This window comes from Notamacropus eugenii, chromosome 4 (genome assembly GCF_028372415.1).
Source record: "Notamacropus eugenii isolate mMacEug1 chromosome 4, mMacEug1.pri_v2, whole genome shotgun sequence".
Lineage (NCBI taxonomy): Eukaryota > Metazoa > Chordata > Mammalia > Diprotodontia > Macropodidae > Notamacropus > Notamacropus eugenii.
The window spans coordinates 74,311,152-74,332,196 of NC_092875.1; the positions used below are offsets into that span (position 1 = coordinate 74,311,152).

At 38.4% G+C, this 21,045-nt stretch overlaps 1 protein-coding gene across 6 annotated transcripts in view; it reads right to left on the minus strand.

Annotated features, from left to right (window-relative positions):
* The window catches only part of RFX2 (regulatory factor X2), a 182,212-nt gene that overhangs the window by 60,914 nt on the left and 100,253 nt on the right, over window positions 1–21,045 (minus strand). For 3 of the 6 annotated variants that reach the window (XM_072601941.1, XM_072601942.1, XM_072601944.1), the window contains exons 2-4: window positions 20,081–20,193; window positions 7,885–7,964; window positions 6,758–7,022 (exon numbers count right to left, since the gene is read on the minus strand). In XM_072601941.1, coding sequence (XP_072458042.1) covers window positions 6,758–7,022; window positions 7,885–7,964; window positions 20,081–20,185 — 450 coding nt within the window. In that variant the 5' untranslated portion in view covers window positions 20,186–20,193. Of the gene's footprint in view, window positions 1–6,757; window positions 7,023–7,884; window positions 7,965–20,080; window positions 20,231–21,045 lie in introns of those variants that run through there. The other 3 variants (XM_072601945.1, XM_072601943.1, XM_072601940.1) reach the window with 2 other exon arrangements.

The window sequence follows — 21,045 nt, forward strand, 5'->3', positions numbered from 1 at the left end:
TATGCTGTAAGAAATGATGAGGGGAATGGCTTCAGAAAAACATGGCAAGACCCACATGAACCCTTACAAAGTGAAGTGAAAAGAACCAGGAGATAACTGTAATGTTGCAATGATGACCAGTGTAATGATGTTCAAGACTTTGCTTGCTCTGAGCAATATAATGATCCAAGATAATTCCAAAGGACTCATGATGAAAATTTTAAAAAGTTATCCCCTCCTCAAGAGAGAGAATTGATGAACTGAGTGCAGACTGAAGTATGATTTTCTCACTTTCTTTATTTTTCTTGTTTTTTTTTAAAAAATATGGCTAATATGAAAATATGTTTTGCATGATTTCACATGTATAACTGGCATTATATTGCTTGCCTTCTCAGTGAGTAAGGAAGAAGGTGGGGAGGGAGGGAGAGAATTTGGAACAAAAAATTTTAAATAAATTAATAAAATTTAAAAATAAAAGAATGTAAAATAAATAATACATTAGAAGCCCAAAAAAAAGAAGTAAAAGGCTTTAAAACACACATATACAAACACACATACACACATAAACATACACTTATACACACATATACACACACTTTTCAAGAACCTAATTTACTATAATATGGTCAAATTATTGACTGCAGACTGATAGCCAAATTTCTCAAGAATCCTTTTTAGTATAAATAGCACAGAGCATACTATTATAATAAATATATTCACATAAAAACAAATATTCAAAATTAATTTTTTTTCCATTTATTAGCCCTGGAGTTGAGATCACACCTACACTAATGAGTAGTTATGACTTGAGGAAGACTTCATATGCCTTAAAAAACTTTAGCTTGTGTTATATATAGCAAGCTGGTTATTATTGCAAAGGGAGAAAAACCAGAAATGTGGAGCTCAGTTTTTAGCAAAACTTTCATCACACACACACAAATTATACTAACCTCATTAAAAATAATCAAAACATGACATCAGAAACAAGTGAAAAGGCATGCAAATCTCCCACGCTGATCCATCCTAGGTAATCCCCACTAACAGTATTTTACTTTGCAAAATATATCAAGTTTTGACATCACAGACTTTTAAACATGAAAACCATTTACAGGTCATTGCATGATAGAGTGGAAGCAGATTCCATTCCCAGTTAGAGGAGTGCTGGGATCATATTAGAGCCCAATGGATCTAGCCCTGGAATCCCAGGTAAACTGTCTCATTCCTCAGGATTTTCATCTGATCAGGCAGAATGTGACAACAATAACTGCACCACTTAATCTCACAGGCTGTGATTGGAAAAGTCCTTTGTAAACCTTCAAGTACTCCATATATGCAAGTGTTGATCAGGGGAGTCAAAACAAGAAGGATCAGAGATCCACTATCCAAAGTGTTGGTTCTGTGTGTCATTCAGCCATCAGTCTGGGAAAGCCTCTAGACCCCTTTGTGAAATCATTGTTTAACAAAATGCATAGGATAACAAAGGAAACTAAAACCGTTGAAATATCAAAATTATTTGAAAGTTATCAAAGTATTTTAAAAATAAATTCACACATCCCAATCCCTAAGTTAAGAACCCCTAACCGAGTCCAACTCCCTCATTTTACAGATAAGGAAACTGAGGCCCTGGGAAGTTAATTACTTTTCCTAAGGTCACATATATAGTATTAAATAGCAAGGATTAGAACTCAGGTTCACTCCTTCCTTCTATCATCACATCATGCTGCCTCTTTCTTCTTGAAACAGTGGCATTACATTACCATTTTTATGCAATAGTTTGGGTTCAATTAATTCTAAGGAATTTGAATTTTAAAAATTCTTGTTCCTAATGAAAAAAGGCAACTCAGATTAGTAAGACAGCTGATGTTGAGCTTTTCCTGGTCTTCGTTTTTAGTAAGTGTCCCACCTGGGCAGAGCTCACACTTGTCAGCCTAAGGAGCTGCTGATACAGCAATGAGAAAATAACTCAAAATGTCAGAAGAAAGCCTAATTTCCTAAAGCTATTCATAATACAAACAAAAGTAAAAAATGTAAATCCACAAAGGCTAAATTTGCCTTAAAATCCCCAAATGACAATGTCTGAATGCCATGATATCACAAAATTGCATATAGTTTAGTGGATTTCTTAAGATACAAGTTGATAGGATCATAGAGCTAGAAGAGCCTTGAGGCCATCTTATTCCAATTCTGTAATTTTACAGATGAGGAAACAGACTCAGAGAGGCTAAATGACTTGCCCAAGGTCACTCGAGTAGGAAGCATCAGATGTTGGGTTTGAACCCAGGTCCTTTGACTTCCATGACTTTCCATTGCACCATGGTGCCTCTCTCCATGTTGAAACTGAAGCTCACTCATCTTAACATTAGGAAAAAGCCTGGCTAACAGAGAGCCTCTCCATGATTTAAGCCAACAGAGGCAACTCCTATGCACTCAAGTGACTAATAAGTCTTTAACAGTACAACTTGAGTGGGAATAATATTTAAAATTTATGTTCCAGTCAGACTGGAATCCCTTAGAAGTGGAATTGGAATATGTACATGTGAAGGCAGGAGGGTAAGAGCGTAGGAAGATGGGATATGGAAGATAAACAGGAAAGGGACTCCCACTCCTTAAGCCACCTGCACCTCCAGCTTGAGCTCCTCTCCTGTGGGAGGGGACTCAACTCCTCTCTAAGGTTTTGGATCTTGCTTATATTATACAAGATAAGTATGAGACCTAAAATGTTCAAACAACTATTTTTAGGTCTCTAAAAATGCATCTTCATACAAAAGGCTGATGATGCAAAGCAGAAAACCAGAACAACATTTTCAAACCTAAAGCACTCCCTCCTTATAGAATGGACACAAGTTAGAATAAGCCTGCTAAGTACAGCTTTATTGGGAAATGCCTTAACATGCCTTCCATAAATCTGTTTGCTGCTTCATTCATTTCAAAACTGGAAGAAACCTCAGTGGCCATCTGTAGGCCAATCTATCTCAATATGTGAATTGTTTTTCAGATGTGTCTGACTCTCCATAACTCCATCTGGGGTTTTCTTGGCAGAGACATTGGAGTAGTTTGCCATTTCCTACTCCAGCTCATTTTACAGATGAAGAAGTGAGGCAAACAGAGTGAAGTGACTTGCCCATCTGAGGCTGGATTTGAACTCAGGAAGATGAGTCTTCCTGACTCCAGACCCTTCACTCCATCTACCATGCCAAACACCTGCCCCTACGGCAGGTAAATATGTAAATACGTTCTGTAGCATCCCTGACAAGTGATCATCCAGTTGAATACTTCCATTGATTGAATGCTTTCTACAGATAATTTGAAAATTACCTGCTCTTAAAAAAAAAAGTTAGCACTTGGACTGGTGATGAAAGAGTATCAGCCTGAAATAGTACTCAATCATCATGGTAGCATTTTTTCACTCCTTGTACTTTTTTTAAAAACAAAAATATTCAGAAAGTTAAAATATTCCATTTTATCATTTTAGAATTTATTCAGTTATAAGAAGAAATAGGGGACTGGAGGACAGAGAATAAAGGCTAGCCAAACCTATGATTTCACTAGGATACTTTCCAGTAAAGACACCCCAGCTTCCAGGGCATCATTTTCTCTGCAATTCAGAGTCTTAAAAGAGCTGTCTAGACCACAGGTGTCAAACTCAAATAGAAATGAGGATCATTAAGCCATGTGCAAGGATCCTTATGAGCCACATACTGACTGAGGAAACCACATTTTAACATCATTTATGTTTTATTTGTGTTTATTTTATCAAATACTTCACAATGATGTTGTAATCTGGTTTAGGTTGCACTCAGGAGTGTTGTGGGCTGCCTGCCACATATCTGATACTTCTAGTGGCCTAGAGTCCTACAAAGTTCAGTCATTTGTCCAGGGTCACCACAAGCAGTGGTGTGTCAGACACAGGACTGGAAACCCAAGTCTTCCAGCCTCAGAAACCAGCTCCCTATCTACTATATGCCATGCCACTGCTCAAGAAGTGGTAGCTAGTGTGCATCTTAAAGTATGATTACATGATTTTATTATTCAAAGCTAAGTATGCAAATATTTTTAAAAAGTATATGAAGATACAAAATAGAAAAAGTATTAAAACTTTTTTTTATTTTTTTTAATTTTTTTTTTATTTTTTTTAAAAACTTTTTTTTAAAAGAAGTAATTATTGTTTCCTCCACTAAGATCCTACTGCAATGCTTCACTGTGAAGTAGACATGACCCTTGTCTTCTCAAAGACCAGGTCACCTCTATGTGAAATTCTAGAAAATTCTAAACTACCAAAATGGAATGGAAGTTTAGGTATGAGTCCAGGAGTGGGCTGTCCAGGGTCCACAGACCAGCCTAACTTCAGGGAAGTTCCTTTACCAGATTGGCTACAGAGTATTAAATTTTTTCAGGCATAACCCTCAAACACCCTACTAAGCCATAGAAGATTTGTGTGCTTGCATTGGTGCGACTGTACCAATGAAATCATAAATTGTTGGCATATTTTAAGCATTGTTTAAAATAAACTGATCTCTACTTCTTCACCATAAAGGTATTTTACAGAATTACTACTTTGAAAGTACCCTGAAATAACATTTTTCTACTGTTCATTTTTTAGTGTTAATGTAAAAGTCACACACAAAAACATCTGAGAGGAGAAAATCTGTAAATGGTATTTGTCAGATCCTGGCATCCCATTCCTCTTAAAAATTCAGGACAACTCCTCATCATTTAATCCTAGAGAGAGAACTCAGCCCTTATGGTGCTAATAGATTCCAAGACTAAGCACAGAGCAGGCAGTCATGTGTAAAGATTAAGAATTCAAGCCACATCAAAAATAATCCTTTTTTTATGATTTTAAAAACTTTGATCAGTTAAAATCTTATGAAATAAATTCAAAAATATTACATACAGGTAGCCATACATTTCCCACAAATTTATGAACATAGTTCTCAAAGTTCATAGGAATACCAAAAGATATTCATCAATTATTACTAGTTAAGGTTTTCACTATAACTTTATTTATACATAAAATATTAGTGTCATTTGGTGAATGTTACCATTCATTCTTGTGGGTGCCAGATTGTACTCTAATTCTAATGCATGATGCAAATTAAAATTAAGGTGCTATGCTAAAAACTGTACATATAAGTCTCATAAAGGTTTAATTTAGACTAGAAAGCTTCCTGGTCACCAGCTATTAATTATTTTCCAAAGAAAATCAAAGGAAGCAGAGACAGATAAGTTTTAGGATAGGGGTCAATAATCTTGGCTATAGAGGACCTCTGATGTTAGTCAGAGCTAACAAGGAAAGGGATCAACTTCTGACTAACCAAGAATCTAAAGGCGGACCCAGAACATGGATTATATTGTGATTATACCAACAAATGCTGCCCTTGGGAGACTCAGAAAATTCCCTTAAGGCAAGAACAGAGGAAAAGAGAGTGTGTATGGCTTTCTCTTCCTGTACCCCTGGACCTAGAATTATACTTTGGATTCAGCAGGGCTGAAGAGATTATGGTGGAGGACAGTCTTTGATGTACATGATACCCAAATGTGACTTTTGGGATATAAGGAATGAATAGTAATTAGGATGGAGTCTACCAAGGGCAGTAAGGTGTTAATTTCCATTTTGAGAGAATAGTTTCAGTACATGTTGAGAAGCAAAATAATTAACTTAGGAAGGATAGCATTTGCTTTCAGAAATAGTGTGCACAGATGAAGAATATAGTTACCTTAAAATATCCCAGTTTTAATATCCACAAGATAAAATATTCTTACTTGTAAAAGCTAGAAATGCCAGCATGCACACTTAACCAAATAGTTTGGTCAATGATTATTTTTTCACTAATGGAGGCTTTAGAGGATGACCTCTACCAAGTGACTTTCAACAAAAAACTTGCAGATTTTAGAATTGGGTACCTTACAGTTTTCAAAGTGTTGGTTCACCATTACTACGGTGACCTCAAGATATGCCTTACAACTATCCTTATATACACATGACACATATAACTATTAAGTTCTCTTATATGAGTGTACTATAGCTAGCAGACATATTAGTGTTATCCAAAAACAACTTTTTAAAAAAACTGAAATGAAACACTGTATGAATTCCTAGATTCATAATTTCATATCAGGCTGAGATCATAAGCCATCTGTATCCTTCATATTACAATATTTTAAAGGTTCACTAAAAGACCATTTGACTTGCCAACTTCAAGGTGTCATATTTGTTTGCAGTGGCTAACAGAAGACTCATACAAAGTGAGTAAGCCAAATTTTTGAAACAGGCTGTTAATTACTCTTCAGGAAATACCAGTAGTAAGCTCATGTTTTAAAAAGGAGGAAATTAAGGGGGGAGGAATCCATTCCCCCCTCCCCAGTTGTCAGTATATTAGGGAGAGTTGGGATCTTTCCATAGGGAGAAGAATTTGAACCAGCTGTGTCACTATTAGTACAATTTTTTAGAAGTATGGTTAACATGAGCAAGTAAGAAAATTTTGTTTTGAACAAGACTTAAAAATACACAAAAGAGAAGGAGGGAAAATAGAATCAAGACCTTAAAACATTTGGGAAGTTAGAGTTTTAAAGCAAGTAATAACTTGCTTTACAAATAAAGAAAAGTAGGTTTATTTCTTAAGGGAATAAAGTCTACCTGTAATAACATAATTCCTAATTCAGCCCAACTTCAAACAACGCAAAACACTATCACCTCCATTGAGCAGTCTAGTCCTGAGTGTAATTATTTCTAGTGACTCAGCAGTAATACCTGGTCCCACCAAGCTACAGTACATACCGTTGCTGGAGATGAACGTGAAGTATGGGACAGAGAATGTCTAGTGTTATCCATCCCCCCATGAATGAGATAGGCTCCTGAGCTGGAGATGATCTGACTCCCCCCAACGTCCATGGTGATGCCCACCATACTGTGAGAAGGAATGGCTGATGGAGAAGATGCCACAGTAGTCACCTGAGCTCCACCTCCTGGTGACTCAAAGTAGGAAGCAGCACTGCTAGGGGCATAAATCTGAGCTTCAGTGTTGTATGAATAGGCAGTTCGTCTGTTAAAGGAATTAGAATTTGTTAATTAATTAAAAGAATCAGAATTTATATACCAAATGATTATCTAATCTCAGCTGCAAAAAAAGTTTAGTAAAATTTCCTTAATGCTCATCTATCGAAACACACCTAAATACATGTGACACTTGAATGTAAAAAACAATTTATAAGAATTCTGAGAAGCACAGGAGGGCTTACATAACACAGAACAACATACACATCAACTACAACAATGTAAACAGAAAGAACAACAAACAATCAAAACTGAACACTGTATAATTAGGATGGTGAAGACAGGTCCTGAAGAAGACACACTAGAATGCAACTCCCTCTTCCTTCTTTACATTGGTGGGGGCCTGTGAGTGTGAAATACTACACAGACTGTCAGACTTAGCTGACATATTGGTGAGTTTTGCAATATTGTTGTTTTACTCTTTCCCTTATAGTCTCTGATAGAAGGAATGTCTGTCCTGGGTAGGGGTAGGGAGGAATATAGTGAGGAAAGAAGGTGATACAAAGACAAAAGCTATCAATAATTTTTTTAACAAGTTTGGTAGCAATGTGGCTAAGATAGATTGGGAGGTATTTCCAGCTTTCAGGTATAGATCTTCATTATAATCTCATAAAAATACTTTTTGAGATGCCACCAAGAGCACCATGAGGTATGATGCTGTGTCTTAACAGCTGCCACCAAAGCCACACTGCACCTACATGAAAGCTACAAGAGGCATCTTCTCCAAGCTATGGCTTTAATTTTGCTTCTCCATCACTGTTATTCAACATCACCATGTTCATAAATACTTACTAAGAAATCTCATGCAAAAGTATGGACAACGTGTTTTTGAAAAGAAAAGACTCACTTACATGGCTCCATTAGTGTAGACAGTATCTCCTCCTTCCACATATTGGACCTGCGTTGGATAGACATGCTGAACAGGTTGTACCTGGAATGAATATTAAATACTTATATTATGGACATCATAATTTTCTTTATAACAATTTCTGATGTTTTAAGCTAAAACTATCTAATCTGATGATACCAGTGGTAAAGAGCACAATAATACTATGATAAACCTATTTCCTTCAGACAAATGGCTTAATTATCCTGGCATGTACAGGGGAGAAAGTAGTCACAGGTTTTTCATGTATAGAAGGGATGAGAAACATGCTCCCTGTATATTCGCTGGGTCTACACATATATAAAACTCAATAGAAAACAAAGTCAAAAAGAGAACTTATATATCCAGAAAAGGAACAGATACCCTGGCCTATAACTAGCGGAGAGAGTGGGGAGTAACTGCTTTCAACAAAGCTCTGATGAAACCTCTGATTAGCTGACTGGTATCTCCTCTGAAGGGTCAAAGTTGAAACCATTTCAAAGAAACTACCATTTCCCTGTTGCAATTATATGAGCTAAGAGCCCACAGGATGCTACTAGAATCTAACATTCTCTTCACTATCCATACATGAGCCCAGATAAAGGTGGTGTCCTTTTGGGCTGAAGGACAAATAATAAATCCCAAGGTTGTACAAGAGAAGCAAGATCTCATACTGCTGATCTCTTAACAGCAAAGATGGAAGAAGCAGAAGCTACCAGAAATGATCGGTCTGGCTGGCTTGGCTGTGTGACTTTGACCAAACCATTTGACCTTTATGGCCCTGCCTCTGTTTCCCCATCTTTAAAAAGAAAGAATTGGCTTAGATAATCTGTGAAATTCCTTCTAGCTCTACCATCTTCTCTGATTCAACAACAAGCAATATTGTAAATAATATTAAATAACAGGGACAGTGCGTGCTTTGAATATCTCTTCCCCTTCTTCCACCTCTCAATGTCACCATTAGGGAGTCTATGATTCCACCACCAGAGTCATAGATTGGTCACAATTCTCTGGATTATTATTAAGTTTAGGACTATGAAAAGGATGAGAACAAAGGTAGGCAGAGAAAAGAGGAAGAGAGTGCTGGTGCTGGTGAGAAAGAGAATGGGAAAACTAGAGATCTCTTCTACCCCAGACACGTATCCTATTATATTGAGGTGGTTACTTCTAACTGGGAAGAAGTGTTTTCCCTCCACTGGGGCTTTAACCAAAGTCTATGTACATGCTATATCAGGTGAGCTGGAGAAGTCCAGCTCATTTCATCACAGAAAGGGAAAGTTGAAAGGGATTTAAGACACCAGACTCTTCGTTTCACAGATAAACAAACTGAGACACAGAGAGGAGAGATGACTCGCCCCAGTGATCACACCACTAAATCAGTAAAAGAACCAGAAAATAAAACTCAGGCTTCCTGATTCCCAGACAAGGTCTCTCTCTTCGGGATATAACATTTTACAAGTAAATCTCAAAGCTCTTTCCAACGACAGAGTAATTACTTTAAAGTTGCTCTTGGGGAGGGAGAGGGCAATACTTATTGTACAGGGGAATAGTGTTCTAATAAGCTTTTAGAGTATTCCTAATTCCTAGTTTCCATATACTTCAACCCTGCCCCCACCCCTGTGTCCCACGGATCTGCCCACCTTTCCCACTGTACCCTTTGGAACTGCTAATGTATGATTAACAACCTTCCTTCCTGGAAGTTACTAAGCAAGATGGAAATGCTGCAAGTAGTATGGATCTGGTGACAGACTGTCATCCAATAACCGGTATGGTTAAGTTTGGTAAGGCTTAGCATCATAAAACTGGATATTAGATGATGATTTTGGGCCATGGCATTTTATTGTCTACTAAGATGTGGATTGCAAACTGTATCAAAGGAGAAAGTATCACAACTAATGAAATCAAGGATCTTTCAAGTATTAGAGTATATTCTCAGTCGAATTATGAAGTATATCAAGTTAACAACAATGCAAAGACCATCTTTCCTTGGTTCTTCTCTAAGCCTGCCTGAGAAACTGAATGGTAATTTAAAAAAAATTTATCTGTAGCTTCCAGAACAACCTTTTGGGTAAAAAATTTGGGATGTGCCATAAAGGGAAGAAAATGTTTAGATAATGTCAGAATTCAATGCTGAAGCCCAGATCAAAGTTACAGGAAAGATACCTGTGTGTTGGACTTTGAGCCAGGAAGACCTGGCTTCAAATGTCACCTTACTTTCTGTCTAATCCTGGAAAGGTCACTTAATCTGTAAAATGAAATTGAACCCAGGGACCAACCTCTTAAGTTCTCCTCCTTCCAGCTCCATATCTCTGGACCTATTATCCCAATGCTATACATACTAGGAAAATATGGCTTTCTGCTGAACACTGCTTTACATTTAACTCCTTTGCCAAGTTGTGTGCTTAAAATGAAGCTTGCAAACTGTGAGGAAGTCTGCATTTCCCTGCCTTAAACCCAGGGCTTATATGAGAGAAAAAGACAGACAGTGACAGAGAGAGAGAAAGAGAGAGAGAGAGAGAGAGAAGGGAGAGACAGACAAGTGAGTGTGCAAATTCAAGCAGGAAGGGAAAACAATCTGCCTGAAGTGATATACCAGTCTAGAAAGAGAATGCTATCTGCTTTGATCTCTGAGAGGTGAGCTGAGTAAGGAGAGAATACCTACAGGTAAAACGAATCCTAAATCTAGTACTCACAGTGTGGCTTCAGTATTTTGAATACTGCAAATTCCCAGTCAGTCAAACCCACACTCAAAACCCCAAGTCAAGTACAAATCATTTTTGTGACTCTAACTCTTTTGGATTAAATGCATTACATTTCCCTGGCCTCACCCCAACCAGTAATTCAAATAATTGGAAGATGATTATATATTCTAGAGTAATGAAACCACCTGCAAATACTAAAAGCCACTAATCACCATCTTTAAACATTCACACAGACCAGGCAACACCTCAAACTCAATAGATTCTAATCAGAATTTTATCATCTTTCTCTAAAAATCAATTCTTTCTAATGTCTGTTCCTGTCAAGGACACCATTACCTTGTTCCCAATACTCAAAACTTTAGTGGCTGGGTTTTTTAGAGCTCTTCCCTCCCTTCTCCACCTCCCACATCCAAATCAGTTAACAAGTCCTGCTGTACTTCTTCAATAGATCTCCTAAAAGGAACATTCCTGCTGCCAAACACCTCTGAAATCAGGACTAGAACAAAAGCTTCCTAACAAATCTCCTTACTACTACTTTCTCCCCACTCCAACCCATTCTCTATATTGCTGTCAAACAAATTTTCTTCCTAGTTGTCCTACAGTTTAGAGTTGCTTTGGCCAAGTTCCTTATTAACTCAAAATCCTTCAGTGGCTCCCCACTGAATTTCTATACTCTGATGAACAGAGTTCTAATTCTTTACTTTATCCTGACTTCTATGCCTTTCACATCTTTCTGGCATTATTTCCTACTATTCCCTTCCACACACACTATGTTCTAACCAAAATGGACTATTTTCCTGTCCTATGTCTTTGTTAATGCCATTTCCTAAGCCTGGAATCAACATGCATTTATTAAACACCAACTATATGATACAATAGGGACTGTGCTAGAGATTGGGGGTACTGAGGTTATAAAGACAGAAGTGAAACAGCTTCTGTCCTCAAGAAGCTTATATTCTTATCAAGAGAAATAACCCCTTACAAATAAACACAAAATACAAAGTAATCTGCAGGAAGGAAAGGCACTAACAGTTGTAGAGATCAGGAGTAGCTTCATGCAGAAGGGAGTACTTGAGTTAAATCTTGAAGCAAACTAGACATAGAGAAAAGAGCCCATTTCAGATATGGGGGACAGAGAGTGAAAAGTCAGAGACTGGAGGTGCCATGGCATGGGTGAGGGGCAAGAAGGGCAATTTGGCTGAAACCTTTGTCAAGTACATGAAGGCTTATAATTTGGAGCTGGAAAGGTAGTTTGGGGCTTAGTTCTTCTGAAGGTCTTCAAGCTGAGACTAAACTTTTTGAATATGGAGCAATGAAGTTTTTTGTGTGTATGGGTTGGACTAGATGACTGCTGATATCCCTTGCAACTCTCCAATTCTGTGATTTTGTGAAGTTGTGAGGGATTTAAAAATGCCAGAAGAGTTTACATTGGATCTTAGAGGTAAGAGGGAGTCACTGAAGTTTACTAAGGAAGGAGAGAAACATACTTTAAGAAAGTCACTTTGGCAGCTGTTTGGGAGATGGGGGCAACAAGGAGGTGAAGTAGATAGAGTGCCAGGTCTGGAGTCCAGAAGACTCATCTTTGGGAGTTCAAATTCGGTCTCAGCTGTGTGACCCTGGGCAAATCATCTTAACCTGTTTGCCTCAGCTTCCTCATCTGTAAAATGAGCAGGGGAAGAAAATGGCAAGCCACTGCAGTATCTTTGCCCAGAAAACCCCAAATGGGGTCATGAAGAGTTGGCCATGACCGAAATGACCGAACAACAAAAATGGAGAAGATAGATTAAAGCAGAGAGAGAGCTTCAGGAAAGGGGCTCTTCTCTCCCTAATCTCCGGCTTTTAAAATACAACTTCTGTTCTTCAAGACCAGCTCAAACACCATCTCCTCCATAAAGTATTCCTTTATTATTCCAATCAGAAATGATGTTTCTTCTAACCTTGCATCATTTTCCTAACATCTCTCATAAATGCCTCCTTCTTTCCTCTGATACTAACACTACCCTGGTGCAGGCCTTCATTCCCTCACATATGGACAATTACAATAGTAAATGAAAGGAGATTATGCAACAGGAGAACATAGTGAAGGACTAAGCAAAGACAACATCCCACAGAATCAGATTTAGAAATATAGGGGCCTGCAGAAATCATTCAATCAAACTCCTTTCATTTTATAGACAAGGAAGTAGAAGCTGAGAGTCACACAACTGGAAAGCAGAATGAAGAGGACTTATACAAAAATAAGTCCTTGAACTCCAAACCCAGTGATCCTTTGATTACACCAGACTGGGAAACTCGCCTCATATTTCACTGATGGAGTTGAGGCCATTGGCAGAGGGTTCTCTCTCCCCTTTTGTTCCCCATCTCATATCACTGAGATGCTTCCTATCGCTACCTCTTCTTGAGCCATTTTCCGTGAAGAGGTGGTCTTTCTCCTTGCCAAGGCTAACTCCTCTACCTGCACAAGTGATCCTATCCCATCCCAGCTCCTCAGGCAGAGTGCTGCTTGTGTCATTCCTGCCCTCTCACTAATCTTCAGCCTCTGTCTGTGGCTACCTCCCTACTGCCTACAAGCATGTCCATGTCTCCCCCCAGTCCTCCAACAACTCTTATTCGGTCTATTCATCCTCACTGGTTATCATTCAACATCTCTTCTCCCTTTTGTGGCCAAATCCTATGAGGAATCCTCCTACAATAGGTGCTTTCACACTTCCTTTCCTCACTCTTTTCTCAATACTCTGCAGGCTGACTTTTGACCTCATCATTCAACTGCAACTGCTCTCCAAAGTTTCTAATGATATCTTAATTGCCAAATCTAATGGTCTTTTCTCAGTCCTCATTCTTCTTTACCTCTCTGCAGCCTCTGATACTGTTATCACCCTCTTCTCCAGAATACTTTATTTTCTCTAGATTTGCCTAACACTAATCTGTCCTGGTTTTCCTCCCTGTCTGACCACACTTTCCGTCTCTTTTGTTGACACATCAAGCCTATTAACAGTGGGGATCCTATAAGACTTTGTCCTGAGCCCTATTCTTTTCTCCCTGTATATTATTCCATTTGGTGAGCATATTTACTCCCATGGTTTTAATTATCATCTCTACGCAGATGATTCTGATCTACATGTCCAGCCCTAACCTCTCTCCCAAACTCTAGTCTCACATCTCCAACTGTCTTTTACATATTCTCAATTGCATGTCTCATAGATACTTTAAACTCAACATCTCCAAACTGACGTCATCTTCCTCTGTCCAAACCTTTTCCTCTTCCTAACTTCTCTAAGACAGTCAAGGATACCATTCTTGTCCTACTCATCTGAGCTCACAATCTAGGCATCATCTTCAACCACTCACACTCACTCCCTCTTATCAAATCAGTGGTCAAATTTTGCCATTTCTGTCTTTATAAGATCTCCTTGTATAAGCCTCTTCTCCTCTGACACTGCCACTAGCCTGATCTGGTCCTCACACTGGGAGTATTGCAACAGATTTCTTGTTGGTCTCTCTGCGTCAAGTCTCTCACCATTTCAATCCATTCCCTACTCAGATGTCAAACTGATCTTCCTAAAATGCAGATCTGACTACATCACTCCCCTATGTAATAAGCTCCAATGGCTCATCATTACTTCCAGGACCAAATAAAATACCCTCTGTTTGGCTTTCAAACAGAACCTGACTCTTTCCTACCTTTCCAGTTTTCTTTTACTTTATTCCTACTGGACTTCTTCATTACTCACCAAAATTTGGAGTTACTGCTCCCCTCCACAATCCTCCCAGTTTCTATTTTCTTTTTATGTGTCATCTTCCCCGTTAGATTATGAACTCCTTGAGGACAGGGACATATCTTTTACCTTTCTTTGTATCCTTAGCACTTAGTAGGCACTTAATAAATGTTCACAACTGACTCCCCTCCATGTACTCTGCAATTCAGTGGCCCTGGTCTTCTTGCTGTTCCTTGTACATGAGGATCCATCTCCTAATTCCCATGCTTGAAATTCTCTGCTTCCCAGTTTAATGGGGGAGACCTTGCAAACAATTATGTACATAAGGATAAATTAGAGATAATCTTAGAGGTAAGGCACCCAGATTAAGAAGAATAAACTTCAGGGGCTCCCCATTACCTCCAGCATACCCCTTCTTAGTTGAGGAAGGAAGCCAGGGAAGCCAGGAGGTATAGATAAGGAAAGAGAAATCCAAACATGAGGGATAGCCAGTGAAAATGCTCAGAGTTGGAAAAGAGAATGTTTTGTGTGAGGAACTGAAAGGGAGCCAGTGTTACTGGAGTACAGAGTTTTTGGAGGGGAGTAAGGTATAAAAAGATTAGAAACCTAAGAGAGGGCCAGGTTGTGAAGGGCTTTGAAAGTCAAACAGAGAATTTTATATTTGATCCTAAAGGTAACAAGGAGGTAACAGAGTTTATTGAAAAGATGAATGAAGGCAGCTAGGTGGCACAATACATAGAGTACTAACCCTGGAGTCAGGAGGACTGAGTTCAAATCCAGCCTCAGACCCTTACTAGCTGTGTGAACCTTGGCAAGTCACAGATGGAAGGAAGAAATGAAGGGAGGAAGAAAGGAAAAAAAGAGGAGTAACAAGTATGAACCTGAAATTTGGAAAGACAAATTTGAGAGCTGAGTGGAAGGTAAACTGGAATGAGGAGAGCCTTGAGGCAGGAACACCAGCCAGAAGGCTCTTGTAATGGTCCCTGCATGAGGACATGAGGGCCTGTGTATCAGTGTGCTGTCCAGATTCGTCTCTTCAAAAACCAGTCTGCACTTTTGTTAACTCTCAGTTCACATGTTGCTGAAACCTAGCTTGCAGAATCTTAAACATAACTTTGCTGGCAGGTGAAATGAGCACAGTTGTTTGGTACTTTGAACATTCTTTGGTATAGCCCTTCTTTAGGACTGGGATGGAAACTGATCTCCACTGAATCTTCCAACTTTGCGGGCATACCGAGTGCAGCCGTTCAACAGCACCATTTTTAGGGTTTTATTTCATCCCTTCTTGTATGGTTCTTTGGGGTAGTCTTGCCACCTCTTTTTAATCTCTTCTGATTCTGTTGAGCCCTTACCATTTTTGTCTTTCATCATGTCTATTTTTGCATAAAACATGCCCTTGATATGTCTAATTTTCTTTCCCATTGTATTGTTTTCTTCTATTTATTTGCATTGCTCGGTTGGGTTTCCCTTTCACCTTTCCCTTACATTTTCTTTCTTTCCTCAGTTATTTACAAAGTCTGGTCAGATACCATTTTGCTTTCTTGCACCTTTCTTTGGAATGGTTTTTGGTGCTGCTTGTGTACAATACTGTGAGCCTCTGTCTATGGTTCACCAGGCATTACACCTACCAGATCTAACCCCTCAAACCTATTCATCACTTCCCTTTCATATTCATAAAGGATGATATTTAGGTCAGACCTAGATAATTTCTTCAGTCTAAGCCAGAATTTTGCAATAAGAAGCTCATGATCTGAGTCAAAGTCAGTTCCAGGTCTTTGTTTTAATCTTTGGCTGCTATCTGATTTCAATACTGACCATCTGGTGATGTCCATGTGAAGAGTCGCTTTTTGGGTTGTTGGATGTGCAATATGCGTGTGCAATCCCCAGCAAGTCATCTTGACAAGCCTCGATTACTCTCTGCCCTGCTTCATTTGTACTCCCAAGGACAAATGTGACTGTTATTTTCATTATCTTTGGATTCCTTACTTAAGCATTCTAATCCCCCATGAGGATTGTGCCATCGTGTGTGTGTGTGTGTGTGTGTGTGTGTGTGTGTGTGTGTGTCTGATTTCTAGAGTATACTGTAGGTCTTCATATAACTGATCAATTTTGGCCTCTTCAGCATCAGTGGTTAGAGCACAGACTTGTATTACTGTGATGTTGAGTAGTTTATCTTGGATTCAAACAGATAAAATTCTGTCATTTTTGAGATATTACCCCAGTACTGCTTTTCTCACCCTTCTATTAACTATTAGGACGACGAAATTTCTTTTAAAGGATTCTTGCCCACAATAGTATATATAATGATCACCTGAAATAAATTCGCCCATTTCTATTTATTTAAGTTTACTGACACCCAACATGTCAATGTTTAGTCTTTCCACCTCCTGTTTGACCACATCCACTTTACCCTGGCTCACAGATCTTATATTCTAGGTTCCTATTCAATACTGATCTTTATAGGATGAGACTTTACTTTTGTCACCAGACACAGCCACAGGTGAGTTTACTTTTGGCTTTGACTCAGCCACTTCATCGGTACTGAAGCTACCTAGAGTTGTCCTCCGCTCTTTCCCAGTAGCATATTGGACACCTTTCAACCTGAGTTTCTGATGCCATTTCTTTTATCATTTTAGTATTGGGGTTTTCTTGACAAAGATACTAGAGTGGTTGGTCATTTCCTTCTCCAGTGGAGCACCTCTGGTCAGAACTCTCTATTATGACCTACCTATCTTGGGTAACCCTGCATAGCATAGCTTATTTGTTTTATTGAGCTACACAAGTCCCTCTACCAAGACAAAGCAATGAACTGACACTACTATAATCTAAAGCAGTGATGTCAAACTCAAATAGAAACAAAGCTCTGCTGCAGCAGACTGACTTAAAAACCACAAAATAACATTATCTATGTACTGTATTTTTTTTTTTTGCCAAACATTTCTCAATTATATTTTAATCTGGTTTGGATCATATTTGGGAGGTTTGTAGGCCCATGGGCCCTGGGTTTGATACCTCTGATCTACAGGGCAATACAACTGACATAGAATTGTATAACTGGAAAGTACCTTAGAGATCAATTTACCCAATTCTTTCAATTTGAGGAAGGTCCAAAAGGCTGAAATAACTTGCACAAAATCACAAAGCTTGTATAGTGACAGAGCTCACACTAGGAGGGAACGGAAAAGAATAAGCATTCATACTGCACCTACTATGTGCCAGGTATTATGCTGAGTTTTTTTTTTAAACAAATATTTCCTCGTTTGATCCTCACAACAAACAACACCGTAAGATAAGTGTTATTATTATCCCTGTTTTACAGTTGAGGAAGCAGACTTGTCCAGGATTATATAATCAGTACGTGCCTAAGACCAGATTTGAACTCACCTTCCTGATTCCAGGCCCTGTCCTCTATCCACTGTGCCACCAGCTGTCCCAGGTCTAGAACCTATGTCTTCTGAGAATATACCAGTCTTTTTACTAAATCACAGAATCGTACTTGCATCATACTTACATAAGGAACCCCTCTACAATATACTCCAGAGACCACTGAGAGTGGAAGACCTCCAGGGAAGAGGATGCTACTACACACAGCTCATTTGCTGGGAAGTTTATCCTTCCATTAAACTTAAATTTGCCTCTTTGCTTTCATTTCTTTTTATTTGTTCCTAGTTCTATACTAGAAGAAAAAAAATCGAATCTCTTTTCCACATGATAGCTCCTCAAATATTTGGCTCCCCATAGAGACAGGGAAAGGGGTTAAGACTTATGCGTCCATTGATATAGGGAACTCTGGGGTGAACAGACTCACTCTACCAATGCAGACCTATATCTTTTCTGCAACTTATAGTTATAGAGAAATGCTTGCCCTACTTAAAATAAGTTCATGCTTCTTATACTTTAAAAGAAATTAAAAGCAGAAATGCACAAACATTTTAAATTTGGCATGTCTTATTTTTACCTGGATTTTGAGGTCAAGGGACATTTTTAAGGTCTCATCTCCTTTTTTCACATACAACAGAACAAGCTTAGGTAGCTGACCTGGCTATGTCACCAAAAGAGTATGTATGATCCTTCCCTGCTGCTATTGGGCAGCTTGGTGACATAGTGGATAGAGTGCCAGGCCCAAAGTCAGGAAGATCTAAGTTTACTTACTAGCTCTGTGACCTTGGGCAAGTCACTTAACCCTGCCTCAGTTTCCTCATCTGTAAAGAGAACTGGAGATGGAAATGGCTAAGCACTCCAGTTTCTTTGCCAAGAAAATCCCAAAAAGGTCCATGAAGAGTCAGACTTGACTGAAAACAACTGAACAGCAACTCTTTTCTGCATACACAACACAACAATCTTAGGTAACTGACCCTGTTACATCACAGGAAGAGTATGCCTGATCCTTCCCTAGCTGAGCTTCTATTGTCATACAGTCCTAATTCATCATCTTACATTCCTAAATGACTCAAGTATGTAAAACAGATCTGCACAACTTGGCAGTAGGTAGGGGCCAAAGTCAAAACAAGCTAAACTTCTTCAGGCTGCAGATAGGTTAGACTACAGAATAATGATGGCTGGTTGCAGTGGGTCATGAGACAAACAGGAGAGTGTATGGTGGCAGCCCTACATTTTTCAAGGGTTGCCCAAAATCCTTTGGCAGGCCATAGGCCATATGTTGTGCAAGCCTGATGTAAAACAAGCTTAATGTTTATTTTAATTCTTGCCATAATCTCAAAGTGGTTCTTTATTTGGAATTTCTCCTATCAAACTCCCTTTTCAATTTTGTCATTTTCAATTTCAGAACAATAATTTCTAAAGATTTTGTTCCATTTGTAACTGAATAAAAAGCATAAAAATGACAAAGGAGGTTGAATTGTTCTTATAATTCAGCTTCTGGAAAATTACTTCTAATTACTACTACTTCTACTACTACTACTTCTAATTACTACTACTTTCATTTAGCATTTTCCCTTTTTATTCTAATAATCAAATAATTATAGAGTAAGGTAATGTAGTATAATGAAAACAAAATTATAGCTATTTCAGTGATTTAAACCATTGCATTGTCCTAAATATTATGAGCTGACTTCTTAAAATAATATCTCTTTGGAAGGAAAAACTTATATGTTAATCATGAAAAATAATCATATAAAATTTTCACTGGCTTTTCTGTGTGCCTGGAATGTTTTCCTTCCTCATCTCTGCTTCTTGGCTTTCTTCAAATCCCCACTGAAATCTCACCTTCTACAGGAAGCCTTTCTCAATCTCCCTTAATACTAGGGCCTTCCTTCTGCTGATTATCTCCTGTTTATCCTGTTTAGAGCTTGTTTGTATGTAGTTATTTGCATGTTATCTCTCCCATAGATTGTGAGCTCCTGAAGGGAAGAGATTATTATGTGTCCCCAGGTTTAAGCATATTACGTAGGTTCTTATTAAATGGTTACTGACTGATAAAATATATTTACTCTGAAACTCTTTATATAACTTTTTTTTCCTTCAAATTATTCATTTTTTCATAGTTGTTCTCTTCATTTCAACTCTAGTTTGCATTCTCTTGCTAAGAGCACTCTTTGTATAAACTAGATTTATACATTTGGAGGGGATGAGGAAAGGAAAATAATGGCCCATGTATATACAAAACAAGCATAAGTCAATTCAGAAAAATTTAGATACTTTTCTATTGTTCAAAAAATTTTAAGTACTTAAAGAATAAAAACAAATGAGCCCAAATCAGCTGTGGTTTCACTTTTGAAGTTGAACACAGATGTGGTTATGTTACCTGCTGGGAGGCTGCCACAGGCTGAACAACTGGGGCTTGAGCAGATGCTGACGTACGTAGTGCCACAGAGGTCGCTGAATCTGATCCACCCTCTGGATTCTGCATGCTCAGTTCTAAAGAAAGGACAGGAGACATCAGAATTGAGTGCTTTAGTCAAAAGCCTAAAGAAGAAAATGATCAGAAGCACAAAATTAGAAGGGTACCAGCCCCACAGGAGTTATTCTTCCAAAGACTAAATACAGAAATCCTGCTATTACGGTGCCAGCAAGAAAAAAGGTTGCACAATTGTTCCATAGAAAGAGAAAGGGGAGGAGGGAACAGAGAATGTTTCTAAATATAAAATAAAAAAAGCACTGGGAAATTACCGTGTCATAGCACAACTGCAGTTATTCCTCAATAGGAAGGCAATTACGCTTGAGGGCCAAGAATAACTGTCTCCCTCTTTTTCAGACCAACTGAGTTCAAGTACTTTCAAAGCATTAATGATGATGATAATAATAGTATTAATACAACAGCATTTCTATAGCACCTTAAGGTTTGCAAAGAACATAATGTTATCTCATTTGATCCTCACAACAACTCTTGAGGTATTATTATCATTATCCTCATTTTACAGATGAGAAAACTGAAGCTGACAAAAGTTAAGTGACTTGCCCAGCATCATACTTTTAGTAAATATTTGATGTAGAATTTGAACTCCAGGTTGTCCTGATTCCAAGTTCAATGTTCTACCCACTACGTCACAGAGCTGCCTACTGACTATCTAGTTATTTATACAACAAATAAAAAGAATTTTTGGATTATTCACCTCTGAGAAAAGGTGATGTACCTGTGACCTGGGATGCCTTTGAAAGAGAACCATTATCACAGAGTAAGAAAGAATCTTCATAGGTTTCCCAGACAATTCTAACCAAAACCAGAAGACATCTTAATAGTAGTGCTGGGAATATAAACATAACCAGACA